Source organism: Watersipora subatra, chromosome 1 (assembly GCF_963576615.1).
Source record: "Watersipora subatra chromosome 1, tzWatSuba1.1, whole genome shotgun sequence".
In the NCBI taxonomy this organism is placed as follows: domain Eukaryota; kingdom Metazoa; phylum Bryozoa; class Gymnolaemata; order Cheilostomatida; family Watersiporidae; genus Watersipora; species Watersipora subatra.
This window is the reverse complement of record NC_088708.1, coordinates 57337635-57355072: the sequence shown is the minus strand read 5'-3', so window position 1 is coordinate 57355072 and position 17438 is coordinate 57337635. Positions and strand designations below refer to the sequence as shown.

General features: G+C 36.6%; 1 protein-coding gene across 1 annotated transcript in view; it reads right to left on the bottom strand.

Annotated features, from left to right (window-relative positions):
• LOC137385455 (probable E3 ubiquitin-protein ligase HERC4) overlaps nt 1-17438 on the bottom strand; it is a 45018-nt gene that overhangs the window by 19380 nt on the left and 8200 nt on the right. Inside the window, exons 6-15 of the mRNA XM_068071916.1 lie at nt 16996-17185; nt 16593-16716; nt 14284-14414; nt 10781-10991; nt 10051-10175; nt 6189-6245; nt 5229-5343; nt 3753-3942; nt 2769-2938; nt 1601-1720 (exon numbers count right to left, since the gene is read on the bottom strand). Of these exons, the coding sequence (XP_067928017.1) occupies nt 1601-1720; nt 2769-2938; nt 3753-3942; nt 5229-5343; nt 6189-6245; nt 10051-10175; nt 10781-10991; nt 14284-14414; nt 16593-16716; nt 16996-17185 (1433 nt within the window). The remainder of the gene's footprint in view (nt 1-1600; nt 1721-2768; nt 2939-3752; nt 3943-5228; nt 5344-6188; nt 6246-10050; nt 10176-10780; nt 10992-14283; nt 14415-16592; nt 16717-16995; nt 17186-17438) is intronic.

The following is a 17438-nucleotide window of genomic DNA, read 5'->3' as shown; positions in this document are numbered from 1 at the left end:
CAATTGACCGGTATAAATTTAAATGATATTAATGTATCTATCTACCTACCTGCCTACCTATCTATCTACATATCTACCTATCTATCTACCTACCTACCTGCCTACCTATCTATCTACATATCTACCTATCTATCTACCTACCTACCTGCCTACCTATCTATCTACATATCTACCTACCTACCTATCTATCTACATATCTACCTATCTATCTACCTTTCTTTCTATCTATCTGTCTATCTATCTACCTACCTGCCTACCTACCTACCTATCTATCTACCTATCTATCTACATATCTACCTACCTTTCTATCTATCTGTCTATCTACCTACCTACCTGCCTACCTATCTATCTATATATCTATCTATAGACCTACCTACCTATCTATTTACATATCTATCTACCTACCTACCTATCTATCTACCTACCTATCTACATATCTACCTATCTATCTACCTTTCTATCTATCTGTCTATCTACCTGCCTACCTACCTACCTACCTGCCTACCTATCTATCTATATATCTATCTATAGACCTACCTACCTATCTATTTACATATCTACCTACCTACCTGCCTACCTATCTATCTACCTATCTATCCATATATCTATCTATCGGCCTACCTACCTATCTATTTACATATCTACCTACCTGCCTACCTATCTATCTATCTATCTATAAACCTACCTACCTATCTATTTACATATCTACCTACCTACCGACCTATCTACCTACCTATCTATCTATCTATAGACCTACCTACCTATCTATTTACATATCTACCTACCTATCTACCTACCTACCTATCGAAAAGCTTCTTACACAATTGACCCTTATGCTGGCCTCTGTTATGCATGTATAACAAAATGTTTCCTTGATCTAATCAAATAAGGCAACATCATTGGTTTCTAATAAGCTTAGAGAGAGTGTTTAGTACAGAAAATATAATTTGCTGATTTAGAATAAGAGTTGGTGTGTATATGATAAGCTTTGCACACCGAACCCATTAACATTACATTCGGAAACTCCGTAATTGGTAAAGCATCGGGAATCATATACATTCATTAGCAACTATTGAGGTGGAATATAATTTCTGGTTAACAATGGATGCAGATTAAAAAAGTGAAATTATAAAAGTAAAAAATTGTTTGCGGAGTTGAACAAATGAGAGTAAGAACGTTATTCATACAGTACAGTGATTGGCTCTCATGATTGAGTTTGTCACTCCAACTGACCAATGCTGTGTTTCGACTAATTCTTTGTTTGGAACACTTTGGCGGCAACAACAATACAATCTATTCAGTATTTTAAAAGGTGGTCGTCTGTGTAAATTGTGTAAATCCACTTTTATACAACGCATTAGAATTATAATACCAATCATATTATAATTAAGAATAGAATATAATACCGTGTGGCCTGCATAAACAAAAAATTATTTGTACAATTGAATAGTTAGCTTAATACCAACATGTCACGCCTACATGAAATTACAAAGCAGAGCAGTTTAATAAAGTAAATACGTGTATCACTATCTCTTTGAGTACCGGCTATCACTGACCCTTTTGTATATCACTATCTCTTTGAGTACCGGCTATCACTGACCCTTTTTGTTTGATTGTACCAGTTGTGGTAATCCTGCTTTATATTGACATGGTCAGTTATCTCAGGTATATAGAAATCAGCGCAGGAAAGCCTCTGATCTTCTCTCTCTGTCTCATTGATCTGTAGACACACTATTAGCATCATTATAATATTTTTATGTCGTAAACATGACACGGTTTCTTCCAACCGTCTGAGAACAAACTATTTTGAAACTATCAGCTCTGAAAAGGTATAATATCCTTTAATTAGAATACTCAATAGTATCAGCACTGATACTGTTGAGTATCAGTATCATTGTATCTGAGCTTAACCCTTTCATTGGCTTTAGGTATTTTGTCAGTAGTGTATGTCCTGCAACTTTCAGTAGATTTCTGTCCTGTAACTAAGTATTGATTGAAGACATCACAGTAATTTATGTCTACAACATCGGATTTTTCACATACATAACCTTGCAACAAAATATTCAGTAAAATACCTACCAGGAAATTTACATCCTTGACCTGATTGGCTAGCTGCAAACTCTGGAATGTTTTGCGCGCAAAGAGAAATCAAGTGTTATAGATACAGAATATGGTGAGGTTTCTTATAAAATATATACACATTGCAAAAAATCAATGGCCAATGAAAATATACTTGAAAGCCGTTAAAAACGTTTATGCAATAGTTTTAAAGAAAATACTACCTTATATGAGCTGATAACTCCCAAATTGAGCTCATCCCCTGATGGCTGTGAAAACCATGTATGAGTAAACAGATATAATTCTTTTATGGGTTGCAAAATAACCTTCTGTACGAGTTGGTGTGGCCGAAAATGTCTGATTTGAATGATAAAAAATGTAATGTAAATTTTGGGCCCCGATCTGCAGTTGACAGCAAGAAAATGCAAACCGAAACCACAAAATCGTTGTATGACATCATAATCACTGGAAGGCTAACGTGCATCAAGATAACAGAGTAGCCTAATCAATGTTAACGGTTCAGACTAGTTAACAATATCTATCAACTTATGTAATATACGGATTTACTGAAACAGAAAAATGATTTTGACTTGATTCGCTATCTTCTGGTACTGACATACCTCAAGGTGATGCATGATTCTTTAATAAACCATTTGACAACCCTGTTACACCAATAACTATTGGTAATTGTATGATAAACCTTGCCTCACCTTGTGCAGCCTTTTCATGACCTTTAAAGAAATGTATATCCCACTCTGTCGTACCATTGCCTCGTATTCAGTACTCGCTTCACCCATAGACAAGATATGGCCAACGACTCGTTTGAATGTGAACAAGTAGTACTTAAAGTGACGAATAGGTGCCAGTTGCAGCCAGATATCTGTGGCAAAACAAAAATCTATGACTAACAAAGGACTATGACGTTGAAAAACAAATGGGAATTGGCAAAAGTGTGAGGGAAGAGGCAAAGAGAGAAATCTGAAGGGTGAGGAAAAAGCAATAGAAATTTGTTGGAAAAGAAGAAAAAGGAGAGTGAGATCAAGAGGGCATGGATCAAGGCAGCAGTTGTTACATACTTCATTAACTCTAAAAAGAAAGGAAGAGAAGAGTTTGAAAGAAGTCTGTATTTACTCTCTGCATGAGAGAAGTCTGTATTTACTCTCTGCATGAGAGAAGTCAGTATTTACTCTCTGTATGAGAGAAGTCTGTATTTACTCTCTGCATGAGAGAAGTCTGTATTTAGTCTCTGCATGAAAGAAGTCTGTATTTACTCTTTGCATTATAAGGGTTTTGAGATATTAACATGCAGTATCTCAACCACTAGTCCCTAAAAATAAAGATAAAACAGACATAAAAAATTCATCAAGTAAAACCGCATTATAAATTTAAAAACAGTCATTTTTTGGCTATATATGCTTATATGAAATATTGCAAAAGCAACAGTAAAAACTGGTGTTGGGCAGCATTTAAAAACACCCTAAGTTACTTAGACACCATAATTTTCGAGAGTCATATTTTTGTGCGCAACTATAACAATGAAGGTAAATTGCATGTAAAGATGACCAGCAACAAGAACTTTCATGAGTCTAATCAATGAGTCTCTTAGAAAAAGCAACAAAAGCTATTACAATTGTATGACTAGAAACTCGAGATTAAAGGTGACAAGATAAAGAGCGAGAGGACCAAACTCCTACCTAGAACATTAGCCCCCATTGTGTCCATATTAACAAGAGCTGTGCCATAGTTACTGTGGAGGGTTGCAAAGTTTCCAGGATCATTAAACATGGAGAGGAAAGGAAGAATGAGAAATATCCGTAAAGCTTCCACATCAGGAATAGTACCCTTTATATAGACTGCGAGGTGTTGTTCTGTGTTGCTCATTACCTAGCAAATACAGTAATTGTATAAGAGGCAACTAGGAAACCTCGGTATCATATACATGATCTTAAGTTGAGGGTTAGTCATGCCGTATACTGGTGAATGGTCTGAAATACACAAAATATAACAAAAACTGTGATGATCAATTTAAAAACAGTAATACAGTAATACCTTGAGATATGACTGTTCAGGTATAGTAATACCTTGAGATACAACTGTTCAGGTATAGTAATACCTTGAGATACAACTGTTCAGGTATAGTAATACCTTGAGATACAACTGTTCAGGTACAGTAATACCTTGAGATACAACTGTTCAATAACAGTAATACTTTGAAAACGACTGTTTCGGCATGCGAGAAATTGTAGATGCTTGTACAAGGAAATATCCAAGCAAATTTTTGCCATGACGAATAAGCCACATTTGATATACAAACACATGAGACGGTCTCCGATGCAGCCGAATATGCGAGAGATGCTTACGAGAACAGAAAAAAGTTTTTCTCGTCAGATCAAAAGGAATTTAAAAGGCGACTATAAGTGAAGGTGAAAGCGGGTCTAAAAACGAGGCAAAACGAGCCAAGCCAGAATAAAATAAAAAACTGTAAATAAAAACAAAATTAGAATAAAGTTTGGTACAAGATCAAACCTCATTTTCAAGTGTGTACGTAGTAAGCTAAATTTATTTAAGTTAAATTTGAGGTTTATGTTAAGTTCCAGTGTCACAAAAGCGTAGCGTACAGTCAAGTCTTTCCCACACAAAGAAGAACTCCATACATTACTGTACATAATAATGTCACATTTTATTGCAGGTCATATCTACTAGATAGGTATTTGTCACTTTGTGAGCGTAGGTGGTAAATTAGAAAAATTAAAAAGTTTTTCCATTGTAATATTCTTTTTAGATGTTTTTTGGAGGAGGAACAGATTAATTTGTATTTAGTTATTATTTATAGGAAAAATTAATATTTTTCGAGACAACTGAATTGACATACGAGCTCGGTCCCAGAACGCATTAAGCGCGTATTTCAAGTTATTACTATATAAGTAATAATATTCCAAGTGTGAGAGGTAGTTCTGTTACCCACTATGTCTAGTCATTAGCATTGGAATGGCAGCAGCATCTATTAGATTTAACAAAACTATTGATGCTTCAACTTCAAGACAGGCAATAAATATGACAACAGATGCCACTACCTGTACGCTATCTCCTGTCAACTGCATGATGATAAGAACCTATCATAGGTTGCTGTATGACAAAGACTTGCTCAATACTGCATGACGAGCACTTACCAGTTGCTGTACGACAGTGCTTTTGCATTCAGATATTCGAGAAAGTTGCTCCCGAGCCAAGTCTAAGTCAATGCCATGACGAGATTTACAGCACCAGTCCTTAGCATCAGAGGCACTGTTAGCGGTGTGTAATATATTGAATACAATTACAAGTGTTCCAGTCTCTAAGTCTAACGTTTATTACCTTAATAGTATACTACAGTCTAATCTTCCTAAACGAGTATCTGGATTATGGCCTATCATGTGAAAATTATATCATACTAAAGTGGCTCATCACTTGTCATACATTACAAGCCAATAGTATGCAGCAGAAGTCTGAGAATGCTAGTCAGAAATGCATACAAAAAAGTGAACATCTCCTGAGTTTCCACTTGCTCCAATGTAATTACCGTACTTTTCAGACTATTAGCCGCTACTTTTTTCTGACAATTTGAGCCATGCGGCTTATATAAAGGTGTGGCTATTCTGTGGCTTTTTCTTTGACCGCTAGAGCGCATTAACCAGAATCTCCGGTTAGTGCGCCTCTAACGGTGAAAGAAAATACAAAACAATGCCTAACGGTACTGTTCCGTTAGGCACTAGGTTAAAAAGCGTCGGTTAATACGAAATAGTGCCGTTAGACACTGTTCCGTTTTAAACAGCAAAGTTGCTGCCGTGTTAAAAAGCACCGTCCTGAGTTCTGCAGCCTATACAAAAGTGCGGCCTATGTATTGTTTTTTTTTATCCTTTTTTGGAAAATAAAGCAGATGCAGCTTATATAGGGGTGCGGTTTATAGTCTGAAAAGTACGGTAAATGGAAAATGAAGACAATTAGAGATTTGTAGCGAGCAGACCAAGGGCATTTCTAATCCATATACAAGGATTAGAAAAGACCCATTGTACAACTCACTACAATTCTATAGCCAACATAAATACTATCTGCAAAACGCCACAGAAGTAGCAAAACCAGTTATAACTCACCTAGCCAAAAAAGCACCATTCCAAACAGAAACATTTTTGAAGACATCTTGGATTGCGCTAAAACAGACAAACAGAATAGCATTATCAATTGATAAGCCCTTGAACTAGAAAAACTTGAAGCAGCATTATATCGATTGTAAATTTATGTACTGCATTTCGACTGTCTCTTGGTCGAAAGGGCAACACTACGTTTGTGGCAGTTTTTAAATTGCCAAAAACTGATTGTTCAAAATACTGTACACACATTTGTTTAAAATGTTGTATGATGACTGTTTATGATGTAGTACTCTGGCTGTTTATGATATTGTACTCGAGGTATTTATGATGTTCTAATCTGGTTGTCCATGATGCAGTACTCTGGTGGTTTATGATGTACTTTGGTTGTTGATGTTGTACTTTGGTCGTTGATGATGTTTTACCCTGGTTGTTTATGATGAGGGACACAAGTTGTTTATGATGTGGTACTCTAGTTGTTTATGATGTTTTACTCGAGTTGTTTATGATTCTGTACTCTGGTTGTCTACGATGTTGTACAGTACAGCGGTTGTCTACGATGTTGAGCACTGTTTATTTAAAAATTTCTAACCAATATTTTTTAAACAAGTACTTGATTTTGTACTCTTTCTACCAATTGTGGTTGCAGAGTATTATGGAAAACAAAACCAAACTGGTTTCAGATACATATCCTAGAGTCTTTCGGGTTGAAAATTTTACTCAGGATCTCTCTTGTAACAGATAAGCTTGATTTTATAATCATTGATAAAAAAGAGTTGCGCATGCAGGGCAGGAGGGCTCTCGCCAGTTGTCTCTTTTGTCGGCCCCATGGGCTCAGCATGAATTAGTGTGAGCAAAGTGCCCACACTATGTTTTGCTCGCCCCATCTAGCTAACAATTTTACGACTGAGCACACTGCGCATGGCGTTGAATATGCTGTAAAGATGACTCCATACGCCGTAGTGAGTCTGCTCTTATAACTATTCGGTCATGCAAGAATTTGTTGACGTAAGGAACAAGACTAATGATACTAAAGATTCTTCTTTAACTTTATGATCTGATCAAGAGGCCAAGTGGTAGAATATCAGTCTGCAAAACCAAAGAACACCAGTTCGAGACTTGTCGGAAGGAACCTTTTATGAATCCCTTCAGTTACAGCCTATATGTGTTCTTCAATACGACGGTTCTAGTAAGATTACAAGATGAGAGTTTTATAACATGATAGATAGAATTAACCATCTTGCGTAAATGTTCATTGCACTGATTCATGCTTGCGATAGTTTGCAGTAAAAACTGGCTTTTTATGTACAATAGAAATTGATTTATGAGCCTCTAGTCATTGCAAGCTCAATTTAGATAATGGCTTTGATGTTATCAAAAAGTATGTTTCAAATCTGCAAATTTATAAAATAAAGAATAATAATCTATCAAATGTTAAAAATAAATGTACAAAAGCAAGAGACGCACAATCAATATTGAGAGTAATTGCAGGAACTAAAATAAAAACATTTGAATAAATTTCTTTTGGCCATCTCAAATAGTTTAATGAAAAAGAAGACAAACTGTTATATGCGGGCACTGTTTGAACATGCGTGCTAAACACAAAAAATAGCTTTATAATAGTGATACAGACTATATTGTGTTAACCCAAGCTGAAAACTAGTTGCCATAATAAAAACTCGTAAACTTTTTAAAGAATTATATATTAAAGATTATATATTATTACAAAGATTTTACATACTATTATAAAGATATATATATTCAAAATATTTTGGGATTTGTCTTGAGGGCACAAAAGGACAACCCCAAAATCTTTCCCACCCACAATCCTGGAAATCACAATTCCTGGAGAGTACCCCTCAAGGCAGTCAGTGTCTCAATTACTGTTATTTACAAGTACATAATCTATATAATTATAATATATAATACTAATATAATATATATTATATATTTCTCAAAGTATGTATGTGGATATGTGTGTCTCTTCAGCTATAGCTATTAAAATCTTGATAATGATATTTCGCATTCTGTTGGATTTGAGCTCGCGACGAATGCATCAACACGTTTGATATCCATACGCTCTACCACTGAGCTACAATAGGCATAGTAATCTGATGTTTTCATATACCAAATAGACCATGTGCGTGCTAATTATTTTAGCCTTGCGTCCACGAGTTATGATGCTTCTGTTAAGAAATAATTTGGGACCCAAGTATATGCAACGCGATGCTTATTCGTCTTTTTTCATTAAGGCTAATTTATTCGGCTCCACGGTATCGACAATAATTGATCTCAAACTTAAAATTTGGCGATTTGTGTACTGATTATATACAGTGGAACCTCGGCTCTTGGACGCTTCGGTTCTCAACCAACTCGGTTTTCAACCAAAGATTTTGAGACTTGTTCGTCTCGGATCTCGAACATAAATTCGAGAGCATGAGCATTGGAATAGCTCCAGAAACAGCATGGAAACATTTGTTAACAAACGGAGAAGCAATTCACGCTTCATAAATTCTTTACGAATAGGGAGGAACCATTTGGGACGAAGAGATTTACCAAATAGATTTGCTAGAGAAATTGTTTTGGAGGAGAATTCTCCTTCAAAGATGTGAAGTAAACGTGCCAATGCTGTTTATATTTTCCTACGATTTTCGATGCAACTGATCTGTTGCATTTTTTTGCTGTTTCATTATCTGCAATTTCTGGTATTGTATCTTAACCTTTAATATTTTCGATGTTTTAAGAGCGAAACATACGGAATGTTTACTTTTGTTTTCTTTTTCCATCGTCATAAATAGAAAAGCTTTTATTAAAATTAAACACGATCTATATCTACTCGTTTTTATTTATAGTATGCGGTATACAGTACAGTTTATGGTGTTTTCGGAACTCGTAACTCGGTTTTTCGTAACTCGGTTTTCGAACTGAGGTTCCGCTGTACGTTATTAAAAGATATGCGTCGCTGAAAGTTATGAAATATTCAGGAGCATCAAGAGACATCAGCCACATGTACATTCAGTTACGTGGGCAGTCTGTTAACTAAATAAATGTATTAATACATGTAAGTGTTGTGTTTTCTCCAATGCGTTTCACTATTTTCTTAAAAGTATAATTTTCATCTCAATTTTTTAAATTCAGACTTGCATATAAAACACTGAACACGCTGGTCAGTTTATTCCATTGTGTAAATTGACTTTTCCTCTTCTTTTTACACGTGGTGATTATGTTTACGGGACCACCTAGTAAATATTTTGGTGCTCTTTGTTATTTATGACATGAACTCACTTTCTTTATTACCTCTGACCATACATACTATACATATTTGAGAAGCACGCTTTTTAGATACTGTCTGCCACCTCAAGTATTCTCAAGAAACATTCAATTTATTGAGCACAAATTTTATCCTATCGTTTGATGGACAAAAGTGGCCAACAAAATATTGAAGCAGACTAATACCCCAAAGGCCACCCATTTACTTCCATTTAATTAAATGCATACATATGTTCAGAAACCACGCCAAATTTGGCCAATTTTGTTGACGAATATAAACATAGTTTTTAGTAAATTTTTAGTCATAATGTGCAGAGACCGTTATTTTACAACTTGCTAAAGGCGCAAATATGGGTTAATATTCAATGATACTTATTTATCGAATATCTTTGGCTTCCCATTGATGTGCATATTGCCATAGCTCATCAAATAAATACTTAACAAACTATAAACTAATAACAAATAATGAGTTTAATTTAAGCAGTGCCATAATTACAATTACCACTGTTTGTGTAAGAACTAAGAAATTGATGGCAACTGTTGACTCAAACCAGTGAGTATCTCAAAGCAATAATTCTAACAACCGGAAGCTACTTACGAGTCTAAAAGTGGGTCGAGCCTGAAGATTTGAGGAGCAGAGAGAAGATTATTTATAAACTCTGTATCTAGTTGCCTCTGCGTGGAGATGATAACTCTATGGTCTATCGATGGTGCAGTAAAATGCTACAGCAAACATATCATGTTATTGGATAAAAATGCTGCAAAAGTTTAGTGACTATGAAATTGCTACAAACACATATCTTTCACTACGACAGAGCAAACATATATGCCAACAGATTTGTAGAATAACTAAGAGGTATGATGATAAAGTGATGAAATAATACAAAACTAGCGTGTATAAACAGCGGTACATAATTCAGTCACTAAAACCCCATGTTGTTTAGGTTTGCGCGGCAGACCACTCGTAATGTTAGAGGTAGACCTCGCTAATCCCTCCATTGGTATAAAGGAAGAGATATCAATGCTTTAGGAACAAATTCTCATTGGCTTATCATGAGTTTATGATATATGAAAATATATATCAATTCTAGCATTATAAAATCTCAAAGAAATCAGGTTGAGTGAAATAATAATTAAAAGTCTAGTTTCTATGGAACCAACAACTCCAAAACTTTATAATGAACTCAAGGAAGCGCGTTGTGATGATACCTAACCATACTCTAATATGTATTTCTTCAGCTTATTTAGTTTGCGACCGCCCTCATTATAGTAACCAATCATGCCTCTACAGAGTTACCAAAAATAGAAGCTGCCATCGTAGCCCTTACCTGTGGATATGCATAGATGAGACAACCATTCCCACCGGCTATTATTCGATTAACTGAATACGGCGGACTAGTGCTGTTTGCAGTCCACACAGGCTTAACTGGATGAGGAGTGGTCTTTTTGTCGGTGTTTCCCACCCCTAGCTGGCCATACGAACCGAGGCCAAAAGAGTAGACTCGCCCATTTGATGGCGCATATGCCAGAGTATGGTATCTGTCATAAAAATTAATAGCGTATACACTGCCAGGCCAGACTTGAGCAGAATATATATTTGGACAGATAGGCATTCGTGTCAGCCATAATATCATTTGTTCACATTAGCCATTGATTTATGGTTACTGTGATGTCGCTTAACAGAAGCTCATAAAAATTTTCACTTGACTATACATGTGCGTGTATATTTAAACAGCTATAGGTATACAGTAGACATTCCTACAACGTAAATAATCCGTTTCTGGATTTTTTGCTTTTTTTCTAACCAACGATATCTATGCTGCAAAAAAAAAGAAACTGTATATGAATTGAATAAAGTATAACAAAAATATATCTCTAGTATCGAAAGAGCAGTTTCGATGTGTTCCTTCGCCTATCCAAAGCCAGGGTTAGAGAGCATTTACGTTATTGGGATTTTACGTTATGTAACAGTATAATACATTGTGATGGAGCCAAGCCTGGACAACCCAGGCGAGGACAACCCAAGACTACCTAAGCTGACTCTAGCCAGCTTAGACTAACACTACAAGAAAGGCAGGGCTTGCCACCTACAAAAGAGGCCATTCACAAGCTAGCCAGCAGAGCTTATTTACTCCTGTTTGTGTATTGTGGCATGCTCTATAGTCTATATTGTGATCACATAAATTAAGCAAATATATGCATAAACTCCAAGCGCACTGAGTTATTCATGTGGAACTAGGAAAGGTGACCACACAAATCTTTTACATTGGTGGCAGCAGTAGGGTAAGTCGATCCCAAGCTTCACATCAGGGCTCAGACTAAAAGCCCTTTTCCCTGCCTTAAAAGTGGCAGCAGAAAGAAATCCAGGAGCCTCGAGGTCCTGCCTAAAAAACGGCAAGACGAACCCAGAACCACGACGAGAAGCTGTCTTAAAAGTGGCAGCAAACTTGGAGTCCTGCCTCAAAAACGGCAGCACTACACCTGAGGCACAACAAAAGGCTGGCTTAAAAGTGGCAGCCCCAACAGAAAACGAGGCATGATTGAAGAACTGCTTTACCATTGGCAGAAACCTACTCCAAAGTTCCTTACGAAAAAATGGTCATCAGACGAGCTTGAAGTGCCGACCCAAGCACGGCCCTACTGGTTGAAGCTTTGGAACGAGTGCTACTGATGCCCCAGAAGATCTGCAAGTAGTCAGTGCTCCACCATAACTGCACCCAGTCAAGATGGTGACCATTGAAGTAAAACGTTGAAGAAAACGCACCCAAAGAACCTGCTCCACTAGAACTTTATGATGACGCCAACTGGAGCGAGGAAAATTCAGAGGAAACGCCTGTTGTGAAAATAGCCAAGAAAATGCAGGCGGAGCCAGAAGAAACTTGGTGGGTGGTCTCCGTGAGCTCCAAACAGAAAAGAATAGAGCCACCGTCACCAGTACGACCGTTCTCTCCACCCACCCAATCAAGTCAGGCAGCCTCCCCCGCTTCCAGAGACAGCCAGGCAGGATTGCTACACCCGCCCCTCTCGCAGGCAAGTAGTCAGGACCATAAGATACTTGTCAGCACAGATGCTTGCTCATGTAGCCGAACAGACAAGGGGAGAAAGCTGTGGAGTTAGCAGGTTTTCTACGAGTCGCCGCCAAATAAAAAACCAAGTGCTGCAGCACCAAACCACTTATCTTATCCAAACAACTAAGGTCGACTCGGTGGTATACCTAGTAGACCAGATGGAGTGGGAACAACTCCAACAGTTAAAAAGGGGTGGGACTCTCAGTTACAAATGGCCAACTGTTCTCCAACCCTCATCAACAAGGAATAATTGAGGTGCATTTAGCAAGGAGAGAATCCATGTCTTATGCTACGATCGCAACAACACGAAAGCACATTCGTCTCCCCCTCGACTCGCAGGATCCCATGAACCAGCCAGGTTCTCAAACCTTGGCTGAAGTGGTAGAGCATGCACCAGCTAGCCACTCACTACAAGAGCGGCAGCATCAGAGCCTGCCAGCTGACAAAACGCAAAAGAATGGCATAAAACAGCCAATGATATGCGAGGCCTGCTAAGAGAAGCAAGATGAGCACCGGCTTGCAATGAAATACAGCTTTTGCAGTACGGAGCCAACTAGCACCAAGTCTGGTCTCAGTTGGCTCTCACTCAAGATGAGAATTGGAAACGATGGTCCCCAATGGGGAGGAGTGTGATGGAGACCAACTCAAGCCAGGACAACCTAAGCTGACCCTAGCTAGCCCAGCCCTACGTGGCAAGCAGGGCTTGCCATTTATAATGACGTCACTCGCAAGCTAGCCAGCGGAGCCCATTTGGGCCTGTTTATGTATTGTGGTATGCCCTATATTGTAACCACATAAACCAAGCAAATATATTTATAAACTCAAAGCGCACCGAGTTATTCATGTGAAGCTAGTAAAGGTGACACAAATCCTTTACAACATGTTAATTGCCTAATACATTCTAAGATCTTCCCAAACTCACCCCTTTGCCTTTCAAAAAGGAAAAAACTAGACTTAATGTTTTAATTTAATGACTGTAAAGTATCTGCACTATTATTGGTTTGTATCGGCAACATTTCTCTTTTTTCTTAACACCTTCACTCGGATTATGGTCAATGATTACGGTTTCATTGTAATAAATTGAGGGAGCCAAACTTTCCATGTCGCTTTACATCGATTTTTTCCTATCTTTCTTCTAAACAGCAATATTCACTCTTCAAACGAAAAATAATGATGTATGTAAGAATGTGATAAAATATCTAAAATAAATGAAAACAAAAATATATCTTTGCTATAATAAGTGCGGTGACTGTCCATCCGTTTATTTATCGCCAGGGTTCGAGGTTAAGATAAAACACACCGTTCAACAAGACTACAACTTATGATATTCAGCAAGGCAAATGACACTCTAATACCTATACTAACCAATCACCTTCAAGTATTTCTGAATAGCGCAGCTACTTATTCTCTGTGCTTTATCGGCACACATGATGATCTCTCACAGCTTGATAGACTGTCAGGGTACTAGTATACATGATAGAGATACCCTCTATACGTCCTTTTCACTCCAAAGTGTGACAAGAGAAAAAACGCTATTTTTAAGGCTGATTTTGAGATTCTTGGCATTCAAATCATATTTGAGAACTTGCACCGACTTGACATTATGTTATATAAAATATTTTATATACATGTGGTGTAAAGCAAAAACTTTACATAAATTCTTAAAGTTATGTGGAATTTACGTTATAGGAGGTATACATCATATAATCGTCTACTGTATATACATAAACCAAACTAGATATAAATTAAACTATAATCAATACCTCCCGCAGGAGAGCTGTGTCACTGTAGTGCCCATTAGTTCTTGAACCTTCCGTGGTAAATGTTCATCCTGTGTCAAGGCATGCCCAAGTTGTCCATGATTGCCGGCACCAAATGTAAACACCCCTCCTTCCTGCCATGATATACCAAAGACATGATAGACTAAAACCAGCAATTAATGTCTATGTTTATTAGAGATCGAAAGTTGGTATCACAGAATAAAGAAAACATTCAAGTTTTGAAAAGACATCTAAGGCAAAACATTGAAGTGACTATTTGGAGAAAATAACTTATATCATAGAAAGTTACTATTCTCGAGTTATCTCCTCAAAGGCAGTTTATACTAGCTTCAACATACATGCAGTTTCCTAAAGCCAAATAAAAAATGTCTAAAAGGCTATTGAAGATTGTCAAAGGTTATCTTTAGAGTTCAAACCAAACAAATGACGCATAATTGGAGCTAGTTGTGACTACTCTCTCAAGATATCGGTTTTGTAAGTGCAGACATCGGAGGATAAAAATAAAAGGCTATGTAATAATCCCACGACTAAGCACGAGCGAAACGATTGTTTGGGAGATTTATGATAAATGCATATGTGCACACAACCCATGAAAATTATTCATCAACGGCCGTCGCAAACCCTTATACCGAAATCTCATCAACAAATTTAACCATTTTTCAGTGGAGTCATTTAAGTATAATAACGATACAAAACACATATAATCCTATTTAAATATATTACCAAGTCTTTATTATTTTTAGACAATATCCTAAATCTTGCCCATCTGATCAGATTATACACAAATAGAAAAATTAATTCGGCCTAAAATCTTTATAAAAACTTGCTAAACCTTATTTTTATCAAAATTAAGACCGGCAAATGAAACGCCGAGCGACAGAGAATAGAACCATTAAGTCGTGCGCATTTCACGAAAAAAACGAGCACATTTAACCAGTCTATAGCATTGTCCAATTGCCGAAGGGTTCTGTAATTAACGTAAATGTGCTGAAAAGTAATCGTTTCTTTTTTGCCGATTTCAAAGTAACTGACATTTTGGACACTTATGAGTACTTTGGTATTCCAACTGATGTCCAAAGCAGTGAAAGTAAAGGAAATGACAAAGATATTTTTTCTAACGACCCTTATGAGATTATTACAATATTTAATTATAAGAATAATTATTCGATTGTGTAAGATTTAATTATATGAATAATTATTCGATTTTATAAAATTTAATTATAAGAATAAGCATTCGAATTTACGAGATTGAAGTATATAGTGACCGATGTTGGGCAATATGTTACTGGTATTATTTTTTCTAAATAGTTTTGTTAAATAGATTTTTTAAAAATCGGTATAAATATAACAACTTCTTAATATTGTTAGCTATGACGTTTTGAAATGTAAACAAAATTGTGCATTGGTTTTCTATTATTACTGTATTATTATATTAATAATATTGGTTATTCTAATAATACCAGTGCATTTTACTTCTAATATTACATTCATTTTTATTGCAGGGGAGAGATATAAACATATAATCTTTTCCTTTCATTATTGCTGTTTGTTGTACATAACAACACCCAGTACAATACAGCTACCATTGCAGTTATCCTATTGCACTGCAGTGTCATTTGACTGCTAATATTGCATTTCTCAACCATCAGTACCCTTTCTTTTTTCTAATATCACTTTGGTCATGGGCTGTATGACAGGGGAATTTCTAGTTATAAAATACAAAAATACTAAAGTAGCGAATAAGCCAAGCTAATTCAACCTTTACATAGTAAATTATGCTGCTAATTCTACCACTATCTTCACCTTAGCATCTATATATCCCTAATGACTCCAAGCTAGTGAATTTAAGTCTCAGGGAAAGTAAACGTTTTTATTTGGTACTTTTTTAAATTTATTATTTTACATCTCTTTGCAATGCTTTCTTTTGTTTGTGTAATTAGTTGTATTATTTATTTATAAAGTATTAAAAAACTGCTCTACCGCATCTTTAGAGATGCGGTAAAGCATAGCAGAGAGAGATGATAACTTGAGGAGTAAACACTAGTGACGTGAAAATGGCATCTCTGTTTGGTCGAGTTGTTGGAGATGAAGATAGAACATCTAGCATACACTCAACGATTTCATTACAATGTCCTTAATTTATAAAACATACCTACAATTTATAAATCATACAGTAGCCTCATATTCAGTAGCCAACTAATAACTTAGCTTCAATAACATAGCAATAATAAGTGTAGTGCGAAACCAGATGTAAACTAGGAACCTATAGCCTGTGGTTCAGCCACACAAACCTTAGTGAGCACAGCAGTGTGTGCTAGTCCACAAGCTATGTGCTTTACGCCTTGCTGCCTCAGTGCTCGGCAACAGACTGGAAAGAGTCGGTTTTCAGTATTTTTAACACCCAATTGGCCATTGCTATAAAATGATCAGAAGCCATAAACAGGTGATAACAATAACTATATTCTGACAGCCAGAGAACCACACGTAACGATACTCGTCTACACTTGAGAAAATGATTTCAAAGGTTACAAAAATATTTTTTGCATATAAAACTGCCTCTTGCCACAAATGTTGCTTTGCTCTTCTACAGGTGCAGTTAGTCAAGGACACACAACTCTTACAATATAATAACTATATGACAGTGGCATTTTATTTGAGCCTATAAACAATCATGCCAGAAGTGTATTATCATGCCTGTTCCTGCCCCAACCAAAAAGAGCTCCAGATACAGTCAGAGCAAAGGAGTGGTTGTCACCGGCAGCGATCTTCACAAAATGAAGACTCCTTATAGTCTTTATTATGGTAGGATTCTTGAGAAAAGGGTCAGCGTACCCATGACCTAGCTGCCCGTATTGGTTTGCCCCCCAAGTGTAAATGTCTCCACCTGTGAAAAGTTGACAATGGTATTCTATCACAAGTACTGAAAGAAAAGTTATACCAAAAAGATTTATCAAAAGTCATCAATGATATCAGTTTGAACAGATTTAAGACCTTTATGCTTTGACTTCGATCGTTCAACAAAGGAAAGTTGTATCTGTACCAGCATCTAACCCAACTTTCACATTCTAAAAGCACCCATTAACATCCTGGCCAAAGTGACATTTTTACAGGTGTGTAGACCATCACAGGTAACATAT